We start from the raw sequence: 23,416 nt of genomic DNA on the forward strand, positions 1-23,416 counted from the left end.
AGATCTGTTGAACACACACACAAACCAGAGATCTGTTGAACACACACACCAGAGATCTGTTGAACACACACATCAGAGATCTGTAGAACACACACACACCAGAGATCTCTAGAACATACACACACACACACACCAGAGATCTGTAGAACACACACACACACACACCAGAGATCTGTAGAACACACACACACACACACACACACACACACACACACCAGAGATCTGTAGAACACACACACACACCAGAGATTTCAACACACACACAAACACACACACACACCAGAGATCTGTAGAACATACACACACACCAGAGATCTGTAGAACATACACACACACCAGAGATCTGTAGAACATACACACACACAAGAGATCTGTAGAACATACACACACACCAGAGATCTGTAGAGCACACACACACACACCAGAGATCTGTAGAACACACACACACCAGAGATCTGTTGAACACACACACACACACACACACACACACACACACACACACACACATACATACATACATACATACATACAAACACACACACACCAGAGATCTGTTGAACACACACCAGAGATCTGTAGAACACACACACACACACACCAGAGATCTGTAGAACATACACACACACACACACACCAGAGATCTGTGGAACACACACACACACACCAGAGATCTGTAGAACACACACACACACACACACCAGAGATCTGTAGAACATACACACACACACCAGAGATCTGTAGAACACACACACACACCAGAGATTTCAACACACACACAAACACACACACACACCAGAGATCTGTAGAACACACACACACACACCAGAGATCTGTAGAACACACACACACCAGAGATCTGTAGAACACACACACACACACCAGAGATCTGTAGAACACACACACACCAGAGATCTGCAGAACACACACACTGAATGAAACACGTGTGTGTGTGTGTGTGTGTTCTCAGAGGTGAACTGTAGAGTAATGCTGAGAGCTCAGGCTGCGCAGAAGATTTGCTTCCACATGAGTGAGTGTGACCCGACCGGACCGGTTCTGTTCCGCTGCTCGGAGATCCTGTGGAACCTTCTGGAGAACGGCTCTCGGGACGAGCTGACGGCCCAGCTCAGCAACACCGACTGCATCGCGTGAGTCAAGATCACATGATCAACGTTCATCAAGCGATAAATTATCAAGTACACAGCACAAGCACACAGCACAAGCACAAGTACACAGCACAAGCACACAGCACAAGCACACAGCACACAGCACAAGCACACAGCACAAGTACACAGCACAAGCACACAGCACAAGCACACAGCACACAGCACACAGCACACAGCACAAGCACACAGCACAAGCACACAGCACAAGTACACAGCACAAGCACACAGCACAAGCACACAGCACAAGTACACAGCACAAGCACACAGCACAAGCACAAGCACACAGCACAAGCACACAGCACACAGCACAAGCACACAGCACAAGTACACAGCACAAGTACACAGCACAAGTACACAGCACAAGTACACAGCACAAGCACACAGCACAAGTACACAGCACAAGTACACAGCACAAGTACACAGCACAAGCACACAGCACAAGCACACAGCACAAGCACACAGCACAAGCACACAGCACAAGCACACAGCACAAGCACACAGCACAAGTACACAGCACAAGTACACAGCACAAGTACACAGCACAAGTACACAGCACAAGCACACAGCACAAGCACACAGCACAAGCACACAGCACAAGCACACAGCACAAGCACACAGCACAAGCACACAGCACAAGCACACAGCACAAGCACACAGCACAAGTACACAGCATAAGCACACAGCACAAGCACAAGCACACAGCACAAGCACACAGCACAAGCACACAGCACAAGTACACAGCACACAGCACACAGCACAAGCACAAGCACACAGCACAAGCACACAGCACACAGCACAAGCACACAGCACAAGCACACAGCACAAGCACACAGCACAAGTACACAGCACACAGCACACAGCACAAGCACACAGCACAAGTACACAGCACACAGCACACAGCACAAGCACAAGCACAAGCACAAGCACACAGCACAAGCACACAGCACACAGCACACAGCACACAGCACAAGCACACAGCACAAGCACACAGCACAAGCACACAGCACAAGCACACAGCACACAGCACACAGCACACAGCACACAGCACAAGCACACAGCACACAGCACACAGCACAAGCACACAGCACAAGCACACAGCACAAGCACACAGCACACAGCACAAGCACACAGCACACAGCACACAGCACAAGCACACAGCACAAGCACACAGCACAAGCACACAGCACAAGCACACAGCACAAGCACACAGCACAAGCACACACACAGCACAAGCACACAGCACACAGCACAAGCACACAGCACAAGTACACAGCACAAGCACACAGCTCACAGCACACAGCACACAGCACACAGCACACAGCACAAGCACAAGCACAAGCACACAGCACAAGCACACAGCACACAGCACAAGCACACAGCACAAGCACACAGCACAAGCACAAGCACAAGCACACAGCACAAGCACACAGCACACAGCACAAGCACACAGCACAAGCACACAGCACAAGCACACAGCACAAGCACACAGCACAAGCACACAGCACAAGCACACAGCACAAGCACACAGCACAAGCACACAGCACAAGCACACAGCACACAGCACAAGCACACAGCACAAGCACACAGCACAAGCACACAGCACACAGCACAAGCACACAGCACACAGCACACAGCACAAGCACACAGCACACAGCACAAGCACACAGCACAAGTACACAGCACAAGTACACAGCACAAGCACACAGCACACAGCACACAGCACAAGCACACAGCACACAGCACACAGCACAAGCACACAGCACACAGCACAAGCACACAGCACAAGCACACACACAGCACAAGCACACACACAGCACAAGCACACAGCACAAGCACACAGCACAAGCACACAGCACACAGCACACAGCACAAGCACACAGCACACAGCACAAGCACACAGCACACAGCACAAGCACACAGCACACAGCACAAGTACACAGCACAAGTACACAGCACACAGCACACAGCACAAGTACACAGCACAAGTACACAGCACACAGCACAAGCACACAGCACACAGCACAAGCACACAGCACACAGCACAAGTACACAGCACAAGTACACAGCACACAGCACACAGCACAAGTACACAGCACAAGTACACAGCACAAGCACACAGCACAAGCACACAGCACACAGCACAAGTACACAGCACAAGCACACAGAAGTTCACATGTATAGCTAGGCTATGCATACCCTTCCCATAGGCCTCCTGTTATGTTAGAGTTGTCAGTCTTATATAACGGGTAGTGCCAATCTGTAGGCTGGCTGTATGTAAAAAATGATCTAGTGAGGCCACCGTTCATCTGAGCACCTAATAGACATTTTTTGTGTGAGATGACTTCCTCCCTCAGGAGTTGTTCTACTGAGGCCACCGCTCTGTCAAGCTCCAGATAGAATTACAGAGTCAAGCATTGGCCCTCTTCGGGCCACCTTGATAGCCACCTTATACTAGGGCTCAGGTAGAGACAGATTAGTTACTCCCTCCCACTTGGGATGGTTGAGTATGCTCCCTTAGAGCCGAAGCACTGCCTGGGCTGAGGCCCGTGACATTCGAAGCTGTAGGCCTTTCAGTAGGCCTCCTCGATAGTCCGGTAGCTTAAGATTGTATTCCCCTTGCTTTAAAGGGTCGATAGCACTTTTTGCTGAGTACACTACCTGTTGACAATGTGAATTAAGTATAACCAGGGCCACAGAGATGTCTGTGAGAGCACCTGGCTTCTGTGGCTAGCTCTGCTAACAGTCCTGCTGATCCCCAACGAGTTGGATGCTTAGCATTGCAAAGGCAAAACCTAGCCCAGAGCCTGGTCAATACTTATCAGGTTTAGAGTGTAGTGTTCCAGAATCTATCTGAGGATCATTCTGTATGAATACTTAGTTCCCTAAGTCTGGTCGGAAAGTTGAAGGACTCTCTGTTAGATCAGCCCTAGAGCTGGAGGGGCTCCCCTATTAGGGTCCCTAGAGTGCCCTGCCTCCACAGGGCTCTGAAGCACTGTGTAGATCCAGGATCGAGTAGAGTGGCTCCCCTCGTTCGCAAGGGTTAGAGTGCGCTATGGCGAGTTTTACTCTCCAGGATGCCCGTCTCTATGATCCGGTCTGTGAGCGATCACTGCCACTATCTGCAGTCCTTCCTACCGGATGCCTCCACAGGTGAGGCCAAATATGTTAGAGACTCTGTTTAGGAAACAGACAAGTTGTTGGCAAGACTATGTCATTAAATTAGACCAGGTCCGCCTCCCTAGTGGCATGTGGGGTTGACTTCATGTCCCCCTCAGAAAGTGACTGGATGGGACTCCTTTGGACCACCTGCCCATATTCCCTTAAAGGAACCCCTTCCACGGAAGCTGTTGGTTCCAAAGCCTTTGAGTGGCCTTGGTAGCCCTTCAGTGTATCGGAGGCCTCTTTGAGGCTCATAGATTGGGCAGTGGCCGTAGGGAATACTGTCACTGACAGCCTGTATGTGACCGAAGGGAGAGTGTTTTGGGCATTTCAGTTAAAACGGATTTTTTTAAACGTTTTTTTGTCACAGCCATAATTTGGCATGCACTCCCCTCAGCATGGCAGCGTGGGTAGATCATTCCCCATAGCGTTCTTACGGAGTGTGAGTTCGCTTTCGAAAGGGAACGTCTAGGTTACGACTGTAACCTATGTTCCCTGAGAACAGCGAACGAGACACTGCGTCTTTTCGCCATGCCTCGGGATGCCTGCTGAACAGTCCCTTCAGACGATAAGTTGTTGACATCTTCTCTTGGCGCCCCTTATATACTTCCGGGTCGCACTAGTGATGATGTCATAGGCTGTCACCGCCCAATAGGATTGCTGTGATTAGATAAGCGTTTCAGACACCGGTTCACGCGGAGGCGTTCCCCATAGCGTTTTGACGCAGTGTCTCGTTCCCTGTTCTCAAGGAACATGGGTTACAGTCGTTACCTAAGACGTTTTCTCTTCTACATGGCAGATCTTTGAAGGAAGCATTTCTCCATCAGCTTCTTAACGGTTTCCGGCATTATGATCGTCAGCTGAGGAACGACCTGCTAGTGTTGCTGTCTCTGATCGCATCGAACCCGAGCGCTCCTCTGATCGTGAGTCCATCGTTCTATAAACTCCCCAACACTCACGCTCTTCTTCACGAGCCTCGTTCGCTCTTCCTCATGAGCTCTCTGTGTGTTTCAGGAGAGCGGGTTTGTCAAGCATCTCACACTGTTTGTCACGTTCCCTGAGCGTAAGTATTAGTGTTTTTCACTAGCATTCATTCATCTCCGTGACCTCGAATGAAGATCTGTGAACTGTGTTTCTCAGTGAAGAGCCACAATCCTCTGGTGCGAAACCTCAAGCTGTCCTTCAACCACGAGGACTTTGAGATGAAGAAACTCTTGTTGAATGTGATCGTCGTCCTGTCGAGAGATCTGGCTGCCCTGCAGGTGAGATGATGTTAGCATGCATTACACAACAGCTCTCTCACACACACACACACACACACACACACACACACACACACACACACACACACACACACACACACACACACACACACAGCTCACAATCATTTAAACCCGTATGACTTTTCTGAGAGAGAGATGTTTAGCAGAATACAAACAATGCTCTTCTCCATACAATGGAAACACACTGTGACTGTGAAGGACGACAGGTTATTTTTGTGTGAGCTCTTGAAACTTGTCCCTTCAGTGCAGAGATGGGGACTCGAGTTTGAGACTCGGACTCGTGTGCGACTTAAATCGCACACACAGTGACTTCAGACTTGACTTGAGACTCGTCCTCGAAAGACTTCAGACTCGACTCGGACTCGAGCTGCGGGACTCGGGTACAATGTTTATTTTTAGGAAACGTCTGATGAGCTCGCTGTTCCCCTCCTTCCGTTAACTATAGCCTAACCTGCCTACGTAACACGTACTATGTATCTTCGCGCGGCCACACATGAGAGGACAACAAACACCGACTGCACCGGCCGCTGCTGTGCCATTCATCGTAAGCTTTGGGTTTAAAAACTTCACTAAAAGACTGCTTTAAAACTTTCACCTCAAACAGAAGGCACAAAGCTTTTCTATAAAGTGAATTTCGTTTTGTATTAATTGTATTAAGTGAGACTTGACTTGGACTCTAGCTCAAAGAATTGTGAGCATCTCTGCTTCAGTGTGTGTGTGAAAGATTGTGGTGAGCAGCTATTTAAGGAGGGCCGGGTGATGCTGGGCCTGATGTGTGTGTGTGTGTGTGTGTGTGTGTGTGTGTGTGTGTGTGTGTGTGTGTGTGTGTGTGTGTGTGTGTGTGTGTCTGTGATGAGCAGCTGTTTAAGGAGGGCCGGGTGATGCTGGGCCTGATGCTCCTGATTAAGCCCCGGGCCCCGGAGCCCGGGAGCAGGTGCAGTTGGACCCCCGGCCAGCAGGAGGAGCTGCAGCTGCAGGCGTTGGCGTGTCTGATCTCTCTGGCTCCTCTGATGCTGGACGACTACATGACGTGTCAGGGGAACACACTCCTGCTGCTGCTGCTCGACTGGTGTCTTCAGGAAGGTACCGCACCATCACTGCCAGCTCACTATATACGCTATCTATCTCCACATTAGGGGTCCTTTATTGATTTTGTTTTAGGGTGTACTGGAATATGCTTTCATGCTTGATTGTTAAAAAAACACATTATTTTTCACTTTACATTATTACAGCACCTTTCTCCCCAGTCTGGCTCGAACGAGCCGTGTAGTTCCTGTTTCGATGATTATAAATACTCTGATTCAGTACAGTACTGGAAAGATGTACTTTGTGCTGATCGTTCTCTTCATGGTTCTGTGGTCAGATTCCTTCAGTGGGCGGGGCCACAGTTTCCATGGCAGCGGTGGGCAGGGCGGGAAGAAGGCCCAGATGAGGTACTGTGTCCGAGTGCTCAGATCCGTGGTTTCCCTGGACCTCGAGGCTCTCCGGCAGGATCTGTGCGATCAAGGGGCAATCGGGCAGCTTCTGGGTAAGTGTGTGTGTTTGTGTGTGTGTGTGTGTGTGTGTGAGAGAGAGAGAGAGAGAGAGAGAGAGTGTGTGGGAGAGATTGTGTGGCGTATCACAGCTCTCACTGCTGAAATACTGAAGACTACCTGTGTGTGTGTGTGTGTGTGTGTGTGTGTGTGTGTGTGTGTGTGTGTGTGTTAGGGGTGCTGCGCTGGTTCATAGGGAGACCAGAGGCCGAGGATGCCGTGTCTCTGGAGATTCAGATCGACTCCCAGTTCATTCTGTCTGTCCTCTGTGAGGGAGACATGCACAGGAAGGTGAGACACATCATACAGATGATACAATCAAGAACACTTAACTAGCACTGGTTAAACGAGTACATCTGTGTGTTTAGGAGTTGTTCGGCAGTGACGGTGTGGAGATGCTGATTCAGTATTTGAGTTTGGACGCTGCTCTGATCTTCAGCGGATTGGGTCATAATAAACTGCTGCTGTCCACCGTCGACTGCGTTTGGTGAGACACGCGTGTTTATTTCTCTGCGGGAAACTCCCTGTGAATGCAAATATGAAGGTTTTCCACATACAGTGCTTCCAGAAAGTATTCACAGCGCTTCACTTTTCCCACATTTTGTTGTTACAGCATTATTCCAAAATAGATCAAATTAATTATTTTCCTTAAAATTCTAAAAACCATACTCCATAATGGTAACGTGAAAGAAATTTGTTTAAAATCTTTGCAAATTTATTAAAAATGAAAAAAAATCACACGTAGCCTACATAAGTATTTACAGGCTTTGCCATGACACTCAAAATTGAGCTCAAGTGCATCCTGTTTCCACTGATCATCCTTGAGATGTTTCTACAACTGGATTGCTCATGACAGCCCACCTGGAGTTTGCCAAAAGGCACCTGAAGGACTCTCAGACCATGAGAAACAACATTATCTGGACTGATGAAATAAAGATTGAACTCTTTGGCCTGAATGGCAAGCGTCATGTCTGGAGGAGAGCAGGCACTGCTCATCACCTGGCCAATACAATCCCTACAGTGAAGCAGCATCAGCTGTGGGGGTGTTTAACAGCAGTAGGGACTGGGAGACTCGTCAGGATCGAGGGAAAGATGAGGAACTGAGAGACTCGTCAGGATCGAGGGAAAGATGAGGAACTGGGAGACTCGTCAGGATCGAGGGAAAGATGAGGGACTGGAAGACTCGTCAGGATCGAGGGAAAGATGAGGAACTGGGAGACTCGTCAGGATCGAGGGAAAGATGAGGAACTGGGAGACTCGTCAGGATCGAGGGAAAGATGAGGAACTGGGAGACTCGTCAGGATCGAGGGAAAGATGAGGAACTGGGAGACTCGTCAGGATCGAGGGAAAGATGAGGAACTGGGAGACTAGTCAGGATCGAGGGAAAGATGAGGAACTGGGAGACTCGTCAGGATCGAGGGAAAGATGAGGAACTGGGAGACTCGTCAGGATCGAGGGAAAGATGAGGAACTGGGAGACTCGTCAGGATCGAGGCAAAGATGAGGGACTGGAAGACTCGTCAGGATCGAGGGAAAGATGAGGAACTGAGTGACTAGTCAGGATCGAGGGAAAGATGAGGAACTTGGAGACTCGTCAGGATCGAGGGAAAGATGAGGAACTGAGTGACTAGTCAGGATCGAGGGAAAGATGAGGGACTGGGAGACTCGTCAGGATCGAGGGAAAGATGAGGGACTGGGAGACTAGTCAGGATCGAGGGAAAGATGAGGAACTGGGAGACTCGTCAGGATCGAGGGAAAGATGAGGAACTGAGTGACTAGTCAGGATTGAGGGAAAGATAAGGGACTGGGAGACTAGTCAGGATCGAGGGAAAGATGAGGAACTGGGAGACTCGTCAGGATCGAGGGAAAGATGAGGGACTGGGAGACTCGTCAGGATCGAGGGAAAGATGAGGAACTGGGAGACTCGTCAGGATCGAGGGAAAGATGAGGAACTGGGAGACTCGTCAGGATCGAGGGAAAGATGAGGAACTGGGAGACTCGTCAGGATCGAGGGAAAGATGAGGAACTGAGTGACTAGTCAGGATCGAGGGAAAGATGAGGGACTGGGAGACTAGTCAGGATCGAGGGAAAGATGAGGAACTGGGAGACTCGTCAGGATCAAGGGAAAGATGAGGAACTGGGAGACTAGTCAGGATCGAGGGAAAGATGAGGAACCGGGAGACTCGTCAGGATCGAGGGAAAGATGAGGGACTGGGAGACTAGTCAGGATCGAGGGAAAGATGAGGAACTGGGAGACTCGTCAGGATCGAGGGAAAGATGAGGAACTGAGTGACTAGTCAGGATCGAGGGAAAGATGAGGGACTGGGAGACTAGTCAGGATCGAGGGAAAGATGAGGAACTGAGTGACTAGTCAGGATCGAGGGAAAGATGAGGGACTGGGAGACTAGTCAGGATCGAGGGAAAGATGAGGAACTGGGAGACTCGTCAGGATCAAGGGAAAGATGAGGAACTGGGAGACTCATCAGGATTGAGTGAAAGATGAGGAACTGGGAGACTCGTCAGGATCGAGGGAAAGATGAGGAACTGAGTGACTAGTCAGGATCGAGGGAAAGATGAGGGACTGGGAGACTAGTCAGGATCGAGGGAAAGATGAGGAACTGGGAGACTCGTCAGGATCAAGGGAAAGATGAGGAACTGGGAGACTCATCAGGATTGAGTGAAAGATGAGGAACTGGGAGACTCGTCAGGATCGAGGGAAAGATGAGGAACTTGGAGACTCGTCAGGATCGAGGGAAAGATGAGAAACTGAGTGATTAGTCAGGATCGAGGGAAAGATGAGGGACTGGGAGACTCGTCAGGATCGAGGGAAAGATGAGGAACTGGGAGACTCGTCAGGATCGAGGGAAAGATGAGGGACTGGGAGACTAGTCAGGATCGAGGGAAAGATGAGGAACTGGGAGACTCGTCAGGATCGAGGGAAAGATGAGGAACTGGGAGACTAGTCAGGATCGAGGGAAAGATGAGGAACTGAGAGACTCGTCAGGATCGAGGGAAATATGAAGAACTGGGAGACTCGTCAGGATCGAGGGAAAGATGAGGGACTGGGAGACTCATCAGGATCGAGGTAAAGATGAGGAACTGGGAGACTCGTCAGGATCGAGGGAAAGATGAGGAACTGGGAGACTAGTCAGGATCGAGGGAAAGATGAGGAACTGGGAGACTAGTCAGGATCGATGGAAATATGAAGAACTGGGAGACTCGTCAGGATCGAGGGAAAGATGAGGAACTGGGAGACTCGTCAGGATCAAGGGAAATATGAGGAACTGGGAGACTAGTCAGGATCGAGGGAAAGATGAGGAGCTGGGAGACTAGTCAGGATCGAGGGAAAGATGAGGAGCTGGGAGAGTCGTCAGGATCGAGGGAAAGATGAAGAACTGGAAGACTCGTCAGGATCGAGGGAAAGATAACTGTACAGAGACATCCCTGATGAATACCTGCTCCAGAGCCCTGGACCTCAGACTGGGGTGACGGTTCATCTTCCAACAGGACAACGACCCTAAGCGCACAGCCAAGATAACAGAGGAGTGGCTCCGGGACAACTCTGGGAATGTCCTTTAGTGGCCCACCAGAGCCCAGACATTTCTGGAGAGATCTGAAGATGGCTGTGCACCGACACTCCCCATTTAACCTGATGGAGCTTGAGAGGTTCTGCAAAGAAGAATGGCAGAAACTGCCAGAAAATAGGTGTGCTAAGCTTTAGCATCATATTTTAAAATACTTGAGGCTGTAATTGGTGCCAAAGGTACTTCAACAAAGTATTGAAAAAAAATTATTTGATCCATTTTGGAATAAGGCTGAAACATAACGAAATGTGGAAAAAGTGAAGTGCTGTGAATACTTTCCGGATGCACTTTAAATACAGGGAAAATCTCCTCGGCTTTACTTCATGCCAAATATGATTTCTTCTCTTCTGTGCAGGTCATGTGTTGTGGGGTGTTTCGGGACGGAGGACGTGTTTGTGGCGGGAGGTGGAGTTGATCTGCTCCTTCAGCGGCTGCAGGTGCAAACATTCAGCATGAGTGTGTGAACGAGGCGTGTGTTGGACTGACGTGTGTTGGACTGGCGTGTGTTGGACTGGCGTGTGTTGGACTGGCGTGTGTTGGACTGGCGTGTGTTGGACTGGAGTGTGTTGGACTGGCGTGTGTTGGACTGGCGTGTGTTGGACTGGAGTGTGTTGGACTGGCGTGTGTTGGACTGGCGTGTGTTGGACTGGAGTGTGTTGGACTGGCGTGTGTTGGACTGGCGTGTGTTGGACTGGCGTGTGTTGGACTGGCGTGTGTTGGACTGGCGTGTGTTGGACTGGCGTGTGTTGGACTGGCGTGTGTTGGACTGGCGTGTGTTGGACTGGAGTGTGTTCGACTGGAGTGTGTTGGACTGACGTGTGTTGGACTGGCGTGAGTTGGACTGACGTGTGTTGGACTGGCGTGAGTTCGACTGGCGTGTGTTGGACTGGCGTGTGTTGGACTGGCGTGTGTTGGACTGGCGTGTGTTGGACTGGCGTGTGTTGGACTGGCGTGTGTTGTACTGGCGTGTGTTGGACTGGCGTGTGTTGGACTGGCGTGTGTTGGACTGGCGTGTGTTGGACTGGAGTGTGTTGGACTGGAGTGTGTTGGACTGGAGTGTGTTGGACTGGAGTGTGTTGGACTGACGTGTGTTGGACTGACGTGTGTTGGACTGGCGTGTGTTGGACTGGCGTGTGTTGGACTGGAGTGTGTTGGACTGGCGTGTGTTGGACTGGAGTGTGTTGGACTGGAGTGTGTTGGACTGGCGTGTGTTGGACTGGCGTGTGTTGGATTGGAGTGTGTTGGACTGGCGTGTGTTGGACTGGAGTGTGTTGGACTGGAGTGTGTTGGACTGGCGTGTGTTGGACTGGAGTGTGTTGGACTGGCGTGTGTTGGACTGGCGTGAGTTTGACTGGCGCGTGTTGGACTGGCGTGAGTTCGACTGGCGTGTGTTGGACTGCCGTGTGTTGGACTGCCGTGAGTTTGACTGGCGTGTGTTGGACTGGCGTGTGTTGGACTGGCGTGTGTTGGACTGGCGTGTGTTGGACTGGAGTGTGTTGGACTGGCGTGAGTTCGACTGGCGTGTGTTGGACTGGAGTGTGTTGGACTGGAGTGTGTTGGACTGGCGTGTGTTGGACTGGCGTGTGTTGGACTGGCGTGTGTTGGACTGGCGTGTGTTGGACTGGCGTGTGTTGGACTGGAGTGTGTTGGACTGGAGTGTGTTGGACTGGAGTGTGTTGGACTGGAGTGTGTTGGACTGGAGTGTGTTGGACTGGCGTGAGTTCGACTGGCGTGTGTTGGACTGGTGTGTGTTGGACTGGCGTGTGTTGGACTGGCGTGTGTTGGACTGGAGTGTGTTGGACTGGAGTGTGTTGGACTGGAGTGTGTTGGACTGGAGTGTGTTGGACTGGAGTGTGTTGGACTGGAGTGTGTTGGACTGGACTGGAGTGTGTTGGACTGGACTGGAGTGTGTTGGACTGGACTGGAGTGTGTTGGACTGGACTGGAGTGTGTTGGACTGGACTGGAGTGTGTTGGACTGGACTGGAGTGTGTTGGACTGGACTGGAGTGTGTTGGACTGGAGTGTGTTGGACTGGCGTGTGTTGGACTGGAGTGTGTTGGACTGGCGTGTGTTGGACTGGAGTGTGTTTGACTGGCGTGTGTTGGACTGGCGTGAGTTCGACTGGCGTGTGTTGGACTGGAGTGTGTTGGACTGGAGTGTGTTGGACTGGCGTGAGTTCGACTGGAGTGTGTTGGACTGGAGTGTGTTGGACTGGAGTGTGTTGGACTGGAGTGTGTTGGACTGGCGTGTGTTGGACTGGCGTGTGTTGGACTGGAGTGTGTTCGACTGGAGTGTGTTGGACTGACGTGTGTTGGACTGGCGTGAGTTGGACTGACGTGTGTTGGACTGGCGTGAGTTCGACTGGCGTGTGTTGGACTGGCGTGTGTTGGACTGGAGTGTGTTGGACTGGCGTGTGTTGGACTGGCGTGTGTTGGACTGGCGTGTGTTGGACTGGCGTGTGTTGTACTGGCGTGTGTTGGACTGGCGTGTGTTGGACTGGCGTGTGTTGGACTGGCGTGTGTTGGACTGGAGTGTGTTGGACTGGAGTGTGTTGGACTGGAGTGTGTTGGACTGGAGTGTGTTGGACTGGAGTGTGTTGGACTGACGTGTGTTGGACTGACGTGTGTTGGACTGGCGTGTGTTGGACTGGCGTGTGTTGGACTGGAGTGTGTTGGACTGGCGTGTGTTGGACTGGAGTGTGTTGGACTGGAGTGTGTTGGACTGGCGTGTGTTGGACTGGCGTGTGTTGGATTGGAGTGTGTTGGACTGGCGTGTGTTGGACTGGAGTGTGTTGGACTGGAGTGTGTTGGACTGGCGTGTGTTGGACTGGAGTGTGTTGGACTGGCGTGTGTTGGACTGGCGTGAGTTTGACTGGCGCGTGTTGGACTGGCGTGAGTTCGACTGGCGTGTGTTGGACTGCCGTGTGTTGGACTGCCGTGAGTTTGACTGGCGTGTGTTGGACTGGCGTGTGTTGGACTGGCGTGTGTTGGACTGGCGTGTGTTGGACTGGCGTGTGTTGGACTGGAGTGTGTTGGACTGGAGTGTGTTGGACTGGCGTGTGTTGGACTGGCGTGTGTTGGACTGGCGTGTGTTGGACTGGCGTGTGTTGGACTGGAGTGTGTTGGACTGGAGTGTGTTGGACTGGAGTGTGTTGGACTGGAGTGTGTTGGACTGGCGTGAGTTCGACTGGCGTGTGTTGGACTGGTGTGTGTTGGACTGGCGTGTGTTGGACTGGCGTGTGTTGGACTGGAGTGTGTTGGACTGGCGTGTGTTGGACTGGAGTGTGTTGGACTGGAGTGTGTTGGACTGGAGTGTGTTGGACTGGAGTGTGTTGGACTGGAGTGTGTTGGACTGGACTGGAGTGTGTTGGACTGGACTGGAGTGTGTTGGACTGGACTGGAGTGTGTTGGACTGGACTGGAGTGTGTTGGACTGGACTGGAGTGTGTTGGACTGGACTGGAGTGTGTTGGACTGGAGTGTGTTGGACTGGAGTGTGTTGGACTGGCGTGTGTTGGACTGGAGTGTGTTGGACTGGCGTGTGTTGGACTGGAGTGTGTTTGACTGGCGTGTGTTGGACTGGCGTGAGTTCGACTGGCGTGTGTTGGACTGGAGTGTGTTGGACTGGAGTGTGTTGGACTGGCGTGAGTTCGACTGGAGTGTGTTGGACTGGAGTGTGTTGGACTGGAGTGTGTTGGACTGGATTGTGTTGGACTGGCGTGAGTTCGACTGGCGTGTGTTGGACTGGAGTGTGTTGGACTGGAGTGTGTTGGACTGGAGTGTGTTGGACTGGAGTGTGTTGGACTGGAGTGTGTTGGACTGGAGTGGGTTGGACTGGCGTGTGTCAGAGTCCTGCACGGGTTCGGGTACCCGACGGGTGACCCGCAAATTTTGCTCAAACGGGTGAAAAATATCCAACTGTGTCGGATACGGGTGCGGGTCGGGTCGGACACGGGGAAACGCGGGTCTAAACACGGGTTCAGTGAGATGCGGCGCCTTGTAAAAGGTCCAAGTGATCTGAGGGCGCGCGCGCTTCCTGGTGTGTGACGTGTGTGCAGACTGGTGCATAGATGTATACACTAAATGTCGCCTTGGCTACGGCAGTTCATTGGAACGAATGTCTTTAATGCGAAATCTAGTGTATACATATCTATGCACCATTCTGCGCACACGTCACACAGAAGGAAGCGCGCGCACTCTCAGATCACTTGGACATGGCTTTGTTACAAGAGGTAAAAACGATATAACTGAAAACGAAAAAAAACTGTTCGTTTTCTCACACAAACCGCTCGTTTCGTGTCTTAGGCCATCAATGTGTACTTACATTTACGAGTCATTAAATCATGTTTCATTTGGACTTCTCTGTGCATGCTCTTTGAGGTGGACCCCATAGACCTGCATGATATGACTTTCAGACAAGAATGGTTTGACCTAAAAATATAAAAATTGAAAATACTGTGGAAACAAAGACACCTACATCTTGGATGTCCTTGAGGTAAGCTAAAACATATCAAAAATTTATTTCAAAGTGAACTATCCCTTTAATGCAAACACAGCCACAGGGGAAAAAAATAATATTTTTATTAAATAACATTTGAAAACCTGTATAAACTGAACACCAAATAACAATATTAACTATTGAGAGGTGATGACTCGTTCATGAAAACGTCACAAAGAAACGGGAAAAGTAGCCTAATGATTATTGAATAGGCTATATAGGCCTATGTCAAATATAGCCAGGACAGGAGACAGAGCTGTTTTCTTTCGTTTTTAATTGTTTTGTTTAAAAGTAGGCTAGGCTACACATTTCAAGCTTTCTATATGTTTCTCAGGTCTGTGAGGCATGTAGCTTATACGCTGAGTTTCGTTAATTTCCAGTTCATGCGCCGTTGATCCGCTCCGTGTCCTGATGCCTGCTATTAGGCTACTTCTTATTTATTAAATTCAGACAATTGGTTATAAAACATCATTTAAAATTAAGATAAAATTAATACAAAACGAAATTCAATTTAAAGAAAGGCTTTATACAGTAAGAAACTTATAATGAAGTGGTCAATAATGTCTGCCTCTGTCTCCCGACATATTGCACAACGTATGATCTTAGGCTACTATGCTTTTAACTTCTCATATAATTAATATTGATGAAACAATATATAAATATATATAAAATTGTGAAGCTGATGTGCTAGACGAAATTGAATTGTTTTGTGGTAACGCGTTAGCCATGTAGGCCTAGGCTATCGGCTTTTTGACAGCTTCGGCTGTTGTCCTTGTGTTAAGGCAAGCCGCCAAAGGCAATACAAATTTGAAAAAAGTGTGTCTATAATGTGATTGACTAAACTGATTTTATTTCGGGTGCGGGTCGGATCTCGGTTCTATTTTAAGCGGGTCGGGTCGGGTTGCGGATTTTAATTAGTGCTGCTGTCGGAAAACGGGTCGGATGCGGTTTTAAGCCCTGCGGGTACGGGCGGGTGCGGATTTACAAAATCGGACCCGTGCAGCTCTCTGGCGTGTGTTGGAGTGGATTGTGTTGGACTGGCGTGAGTTCGACTGGCGTGTGTTGGATTGGAGTGTGTTGGACTGGAGTGTGTTGGACTGGAGTGTGTTGGACTGGCGTGTGTTGGACTGGCGTGTGTTGGACTGGCGTGTGTTGGACTGGCGTGTGTTGGACTGGAGTGTGTTGGACTGGAGTGTGTTGGACTGGAGTGTGTTGGACTGGAGTGTGTTGGACTGGAGTGTGTTGGACTGGAGTGTGTTGGACTGGAGTGTGTTGGACTGGAGTGTGTTGGACTGGAGTGGGTTGGACTGGAGTGGGTTGGACTGGAGTGGGTTGGACTGGAGTGGGTTGGACTGGCGTGTGTTGGAGTGGATTGTGTTCGACTGGCGTGTGTTTGACTGGCGTGTGTGATGTGCAGCTGAGCCCGAGACACATGCTGATTGCGCTCATCGGGACTCTGCTGGAGCTCTGTGAGAGTCCACGGGCCGTTACGCGTGTGCAGTGCTGGCGTGGCCAGAGAGACGTCACTGCGCCGCAGCTTCTATTGCAGATCTGGAGGAGCGAGGAGGAGGAGACGGGCTTAATGCGAGACCGGCACGGGGTGATTGCAGGTACGGACACATCAGTCAGCCTGAACACATAAAAATACACAGCTTACAGCACTTCATAGGGCAAGGATTAAAACATTGCCATGCTCTAGGTAATTGACCAACGGTTTCGGCGCTCTGTGTTTACACTGATACAGTGTTTTCAGCGTGTAAGTTCACAATAATGTGTTGTGTTTACCTGTGTCCGCTGTGTTGTGTGTTTACCTGTGTCAGCTGTGTTGTGTGTTTACCTGTGTCGGCTGTGTCGGCTGTGTTGTGTGTTTACCTGTGTCCGCTGTGTTGTGTGTTTACCTGTGTCCGCTGTGTTGTGTGTTTACCTGTGTCCGCTGTGTTGTGTGTTTACCTGTGTCAGCTGTGTTGTGTGTTTACCTGTGTCCGCTGTGTTGTGTGTTTACCTGTGTCGGCTGTGTTGTGTGTTTACCTGTGTCCGCTGTGTTGTGTGTTTACCTGTGTCGGCTGTGTTGTGTGTTTACCTGTGTCCGCTGTGTTGTGTGTTTACCTGTGTCAGCTGTGTTGTGTGTTGACCTGTGTCCGCTGTGTTGTGTGTTTACCTGTGTCGGCTGTGTCGGCTGTGTTGTGTGTTTACCTGTGTCCGCTGTGTTGTGTGTTTACCTGTGTCCGCTGTGTTGTGTGTTTACCTGTGTCCGCTGTGTTGTGTGTTTACCTGTGTCAGCTGTGTTGTGTGTTTACCTGTGTCCGCTGTGTTGTGTGTTTACCTGTGTCGGCTGTGTTGTGTGTTTACCTGTGTCCGCTGTGTTGTGTGTTTACCTGTGTCGGCTGTGTTGTGTGTTTACCTGTGTCCGCTGTGTTGTGTGTTTACCTGTGTCAGCTGTGTTGTGTGTTGACCTGTGTCCGCTGTGTTGTGTGTTTACCTGTGTCCGCTGTGTTGTGTGTTTATCTGTGTCAGCTGTGTTGTGTGTTTACCTGTGTCAGCTGTGTTGTGTGTTTGCCTGTGTCAGCTGTGTTGTGTGTTTGCCTGTGTCAGCTGTGTTGTGTGTTTGCCTGTGTCAGCTGTGTTGTGTGTTTACCTGTGTCCGCTGTGTTGTGTGTTTACCTGTGTCAGCTGTGTTGTGTGTTTACCTGTGTCCGCTGTGTTGTGTGTTTACCTGTGTCGGCTGTGTTGTGTGTTTACCTGTGTCAGCTGTGTTGTGTGTTGACCTGTGTCCGCTGTGTTGTGTGTTTACCTGTGTCCGCTGTGTTGTGTGTTTACCTGTGTCCGCTGTGTTGTGTGTTTACCTGTGTCAGCTGTGTTGTGTGTTTACCTGTGTCAGCTGTGTTGTGTGTTGACCTGTGTCCGCTGTGTTGTGTGTTTACCTGTGTCGGCTGTGTTGTGTGTTTACCTGTGTCGGCTGTGTTGTGTGTTTACCTGTGTCCGCTGTGTTATGTGTTTACCTGTGTCCGCTGTGTTGTGTGTTTACCTGTGTCCGCTGTGTTGTGTTTACCTGTGTCGGCTGTGTTGTGTGTTTACCTGTGTCAGCTGTGTTGTCGGTTTACCTGTGTCAGCTGTGTTGTGTGTTTACCTGTGTCAGCTGTGTTATGTGTTTACCTGTATCAGCTGTGTTGTGTGTTTACCTGTGTCAGCTGTGTTGTGTGTTTACCTGTGTCCACTGTGTTGTGTGTTGACCTGTGTCTGCTGTGTTGTGTGTTTACCTGTGTCCGCTGTGTTGTGTGTTTACCTGTGTCGGCTGTGTTGTGTGTTTACCCGTGTCTGCTGTGTTGTGTGTTTACCTGTGTCAGCATTGTTGTGTGTTTACCTGTGTCCGCTGTGTTGTGTTTTTGCCTGTGTCCGCTGTGTTGTGTGTTTACCTGTGTCCGCTGTGTTGTGTGTTTACCTGTGTCGGCTGTGTTGTGTGTTTACCTGTGTCAACTGTGTTGTGTGTTTACCTGTGTCCACTGTGTTGTGTGTTGACCTGTGTCCGCTGTGTTGTGTGTTTACCTGTGTCAGCTGTGTTGTGTGTTTACCTGTGTCCGCTGTGTTGTGTGTTTATCTGTGTCCGCTGTGTTGTGTGTTGACCTGTGTCCGCTGTGTTGTGTGTTTACCTGTGTCAGCTGTGTTGTGTGTTTACCTGTGTCAGCTGTGTTGTGTGTTTACCTGTGTCCGCTGTGTTGTGTGTTTATCTGTGTCCGCTGTGTTGTGTGTTGACCTGTGTCCACTGTGTTGTGTGTTTATCTGTGTCCGCTGTGTTGTGTGTTTACATGTGTCAGCTGTGTTGTGTGTTTACCTGTGTCCGCTGTGTTGTGTGTTTACCTGTGTCCGCTGTGTTGTGTGTTTACCTGTGTCAGCTGTGTTGTGTGTTTACCTGTGTCAGCTGTGTTGTGTGTTTACCTGTGTCAGCTGTGTTGTGTGTTGACCTGTGTCCGCTGTGTTGTGTGTTTACCTGTGTCAGCTGTGTTGTGTGTTTATCTGTGTCCGCTGTGTTGTGTGTTTATCTGTGTCCGCTGTGTTGTGTGTTTACCTGTGTCAGCTGTGCTGTGTGTTTACCTGTGTCCGCTGTGTTGTGTGTTTACCTGTGTCCACTGTGTTGTGTGTTGACCTGTGTCCACTGTGTTGTGTGTTTATCTGTGTCCGCTGTGTTGTGTGTTTACCTGTGTCCGCTGTGTTGTGTGTTTATCTGTGTCCGCTGTGTTGTGTGTTGACCTGTGTCAGCTGTGTTGTGTGTTTATCTGTGTCCGCTGTGTTGTGTGTTTACCTGTGTCGGCTGTGCTGTGTGTTTACCTGTGTCAGCTGTGTTGTGTGTTGACCTGTGTCCACTGTGTTGTGTGTTTATCTGTGTCCGCTGTGTTGTGTGTTGACCTGTGTCCGCTGTGTTGTGTGTTTACCTGTGTCAGCTGTGTTGTGTGTTTACCTGTGTCCGCTGTGTTGTGTGTTTATCTGTGTCCGCTGTGTTGTGTGTTGACCTGTGTCCGCTGTGTTGTGTGTTTACCTGTGTCAGCTGTGTTGTGCGTTTACCTGTGTCAGCTGTGTTGTGTGTAGCACACCTGAATCCAGCAGTTGGGGGAGTGTGGGTTCTGTAGCACACCTGAATCCAGCAGTTGGGGGAGTGTGGGTTCTGTAGCACACCTGAATCCAGCAGTTGGGGGCAGTGTGGATTCTGTAGCACACCTGAATCCAGCAGTTGGGGGAGTGTGGGTTCTGTAGCACACCTGAATCCAGCAGTTGGGGGAGTGTGGGTTCTGTAGCACACCTGAATCCAGCAGTTGGGGCAGTGTGGATTCTGTAGCACACCTGAATCCAGCAGTTGGGGGAGTGTGGGTTCTGTAGCACACTTGAATCCAGCAGTTGGGGGAGTGTGGGTTCTGTAGCACACCTGAATCCAGCAGTTGGGGGAGTGTGGGTTCTGTAGCACACTTGAATCCAGCAGTTGGGGGAGTGTGGGTTCTGTAGCACACCTGAATCCAGCAGTTGGGGCAGTGTGGATTCTGTAGCACACCTGAATCCAGCAGTTGGGGGAGTGTGGGTTCTGTAGCACACTTGAATCCAGCAGTTGGGGGGGTGTAGGTTCTGTAGTACACCTGAATCCAGCAGTTGGGTGAGTGTGGGTTCTGTAGCACACCTGAATCCAGCAGTTGGGGGAGTGTGGGTTCTGTAGTACACCTGAATCCAGCAGTTGGGTGAGTGTAGGTTCTGTAGCACACCTGAATCCAGCAGTTGGGGGAGTGTGGGTTCTGTAGTACACCTGAATCCAGCAGTTGGGGGAGTGTGGGTTCTGTAGCACACCTGAATCCAGCAGTTGGGGCAGTGTAGGTTCTGTAGCACACCTGAATCCAGCAGTTGGGGGAGTGTAGGTTCTGTAGCACACCTGAATCCAGCAGTTGGGGGAGTGTAGGTTCTGTAGCACACCTGAATCCAGCAGTGGGGGGAGTGTGGGTTCTGTAGCACACCTGAATCCAGCAGTTGGGGGATTGTGGGTTCTGTAGCACACCTGAATCCAGCAGTCGTGGGAGTGTGGATTCTGTAGCACACCTGAATCCAGCAGTTGGGGCAGTGTGGGTTCTGTAGCACACCTGAATCCAGCAGTTGGGGGAGTGTGGGTTCTGTAGCACACCTGAATCCAGCAGTTGGGGGAGTGTGGGTTCTGTAGCACACCTGAATCCAGCAGTTGGGGCCGTGTAGGTTCTGTAGCACACCTGAATCCAGCAGTTGGGGCCGTGTAGGTTCTGTAGCACACCTGAATCCAGCAGTTGGGGCCGTGTAGGTTCTGTAGCACACCTGAATCCAGCAGTGGGGGGAGTGTGGGTTCTGTAGCACACCTGAATCCAGCAGTTGGGGCCGTGTAGGTTCTGTAGCACACCTGAATCCAGCAGTGGGGGGAGTGTGGGTTCTGTAGCACACCTGAATCCAGCAGTTGGGGGAGTGTGGGTTCTGTAGCACACCTGAATCCAGCAGTTGGGGGAGTGTGGGTTCTGTAGCACACCTGAATCCAGCAGTTGGGGGAGTGTGGGTTCTGTAGTGTTGAAGAAAGTTTAAGCTGCTTGATGCTTGGTTTCATGGTTTTGGTGAGGAGTTTTCCCACAAAGTGTTTATTGGGGGACTCAAATACAAAGTGCTTGGTAGAGGAAAACTGTGTTTATTAAATTATAAAAATAAGGAGTTGGAACTTGGTTCAACAGATGTAGAAATAATGTTGAAGTGTATGGTAAAAGGAAGGATAAAAATTACATTTTCATATTATAAACTGATCAATAATGTTGAGGTTTTATGTGTTATTGATGATGGAGCTTTATTTTTTACTTTTATTTTTTTAACTGTTGTTAAGGTAAAATTATACAGGTAACAAAACTGTTGTAAATCCTGCATTTAATGTAACAATAAAGATCTTTTCAACCTCCCTCCCTCTCTCTCTCTCTCTCTCTTTCTCTCTCTCTCTCTCTCTCTCTCTCTCTCTCTCCCCCCCCCCCCCTCTCTCTCTCTCTCTCAGACGTGAAGCGGCCGGTTGTCTCTCGGCCTCAGGATGATCCGTCATCAACATCATCTTCACGTGACGTCAGTTCTGCTGTCAGGGATGTGTGGGAAAACCTGCGCGCAAACATCTACTGCATCTTCTGGAAACTGGGTATTAGAGAGGACTGGTTTATTTTCAGTAGTGTTTATAGACAGTAGCAAAAATAGCCCTAACCCTAACTAATATCAGCAACTACATAACATGTCCGAATACTTGTAAAGTCACAGTGTTTTACACGTTTACACCTGAGCAAACCGATAATAATCAAACACGCTCCTAAACTCTCCTCATTTGACAGTCCAGTTCAATTTAAGTGAATTGCTGAATCTAGTTATAGATTTAAAAAGATAATCTTCAGTTCAGTTTATGTAGATTAATGCTTGACTAATGTCTGATCTGCAGGATTTGAGCAGCTGTCGGGTCTGAGCGCTGAAGATCTCGTCACACTCAGCATCATCCGCAGATACCTGGACTTCAAGGTGAGTCTTGATGACCCGTCGGCCGTCAGCTTTAATGAGTGACATCACTGCAAACGCTCCTGCTTCACAGGTGGGAGAGGTTTTACACGAGGTCCGGGCCGAGCTGTTGTCCGAGGGAGCGACGCCCGTCTCGTCTGATGAAGAAGCCCTGAAGAGCCTTCGACAGGTCAGCGACGACACGGTGCAGAACGTGCGCTCTCTGCAGCAAAGCATTCTGGGCCGTCAGCAGCAGGAGGAGCTGCGGGAGGAGAAGCGGCTGTATGAAGAGGTAAAGCTGAGTCTCATGCAGTTCTGCTGTGCGTGTCTCCTGAGCTGCGTCTGGCGAAGGCCTTGTGTGCGTTTGATCAGTATCTGAGAAACTCTTTTCCAGATTGGCTTCACTCATAAGCAGAGAGAGATCGCAGCAGAAGCCTGGAGGAGTTACGTGGCCAGAACCTCAAACTACAGCGTCCTGAAGGTCTGAGATCTTCACACAGATTGGCATGTTCTCGAGGCTCTGCATTAATTCGTGTGTGTGTGTGTGTGTGTGTGTGTGTCAGGAGTTCAAGCGTCTGCGGGAGGAAGGGAGCACCAGCGACGCTCCATCAGAACCGGCCCTCGAGGGACCCGAGACACAACACACCCTCTCAGATCAATAAACACAGTCCCATACAGAGAGTTCAACCTGAAGTCATTTCACAACATACATTTTATGCTTTTCAGAGACATTGATTTTCTCATGTTTAGCAGTCTTTACTCCTACAGCATATGTTTACCAGCAGTTTATTCTGGGCGCTTGAGCTCTGAGAGCGCATGTAAATGGCACCATCGTAATGGACGAAGAGGAAGCATTTGGGTTTCTGCCTTACTAACCCGAGCGCTTGTATACACCGCTAACTGTGTGGTCTGAGTGCTGTGTCCAGCCAGAGCTTCTGCTGATCTAGATCTCGAGTCTCCACATCAGCGCTCTGATCATCGGGAACAGATACATGCGCTCTTCATACACGATCTCAAGCTAACCAGAAGCCAAACATCACCATGCAGACTGGCATCCATGATGATTGTGAAAGAGAGCATAATGACTAATAAAATAAGACCGCAGAATCAGAACAAAACAGTGTGTTTATTGAATGTCCAGTCATCTTTCAAGTCAAGTCAAGTCACATTTATTTATATAGTGCTTTTTACAATAC

General features: G+C 50.0%; 1 protein-coding gene across 2 annotated transcripts in view; it reads left to right on the forward strand.

The window, feature by feature from the left end:
- The window catches only part of cfap69 (cilia and flagella associated protein 69), a 35,373-nt gene extending 12,042 nt beyond the window's left edge, over window positions 1-23,331 (forward strand). For both annotated transcript variants that reach the window (XM_079592004.1, XM_079592005.1), the window contains exons 8-22: window positions 968-1,145; window positions 5,122-5,245; window positions 5,337-5,385; window positions 5,463-5,584; window positions 6,466-6,688; window positions 6,969-7,133; window positions 7,313-7,428; window positions 7,506-7,624; window positions 11,076-11,157; window positions 16,633-16,825; window positions 21,742-21,876; window positions 22,168-22,244; window positions 22,315-22,512; window positions 22,615-22,701; window positions 22,784-23,331. In XM_079592004.1, coding sequence (XP_079448130.1) covers window positions 968-1,145; window positions 5,122-5,245; window positions 5,337-5,385; window positions 5,463-5,584; window positions 6,466-6,688; window positions 6,969-7,133; window positions 7,313-7,428; window positions 7,506-7,624; window positions 11,076-11,157; window positions 16,633-16,825; window positions 21,742-21,876; window positions 22,168-22,244; window positions 22,315-22,512; window positions 22,615-22,701; window positions 22,784-22,882 — 1,967 coding nt within the window. In that variant the 3' untranslated portion in view covers window positions 22,883-23,331. The remainder of the gene's footprint in view (window positions 1-967; window positions 1,146-5,121; window positions 5,246-5,336; window positions 5,386-5,462; window positions 5,585-6,465; window positions 6,689-6,968; window positions 7,134-7,312; window positions 7,429-7,505; window positions 7,625-11,075; window positions 11,158-16,632; window positions 16,826-21,741; window positions 21,877-22,167; window positions 22,245-22,314; window positions 22,513-22,614; window positions 22,702-22,783) is intronic.
- Window positions 23,332-23,416: the final 85 nt, after the last annotated feature.

This window comes from Phoxinus phoxinus, assembly GCF_949152265.1.
Source record: "Phoxinus phoxinus genome assembly, chromosome: 19".
Taxonomy (NCBI): domain Eukaryota; kingdom Metazoa; phylum Chordata; class Actinopteri; order Cypriniformes; family Leuciscidae; genus Phoxinus; species Phoxinus phoxinus.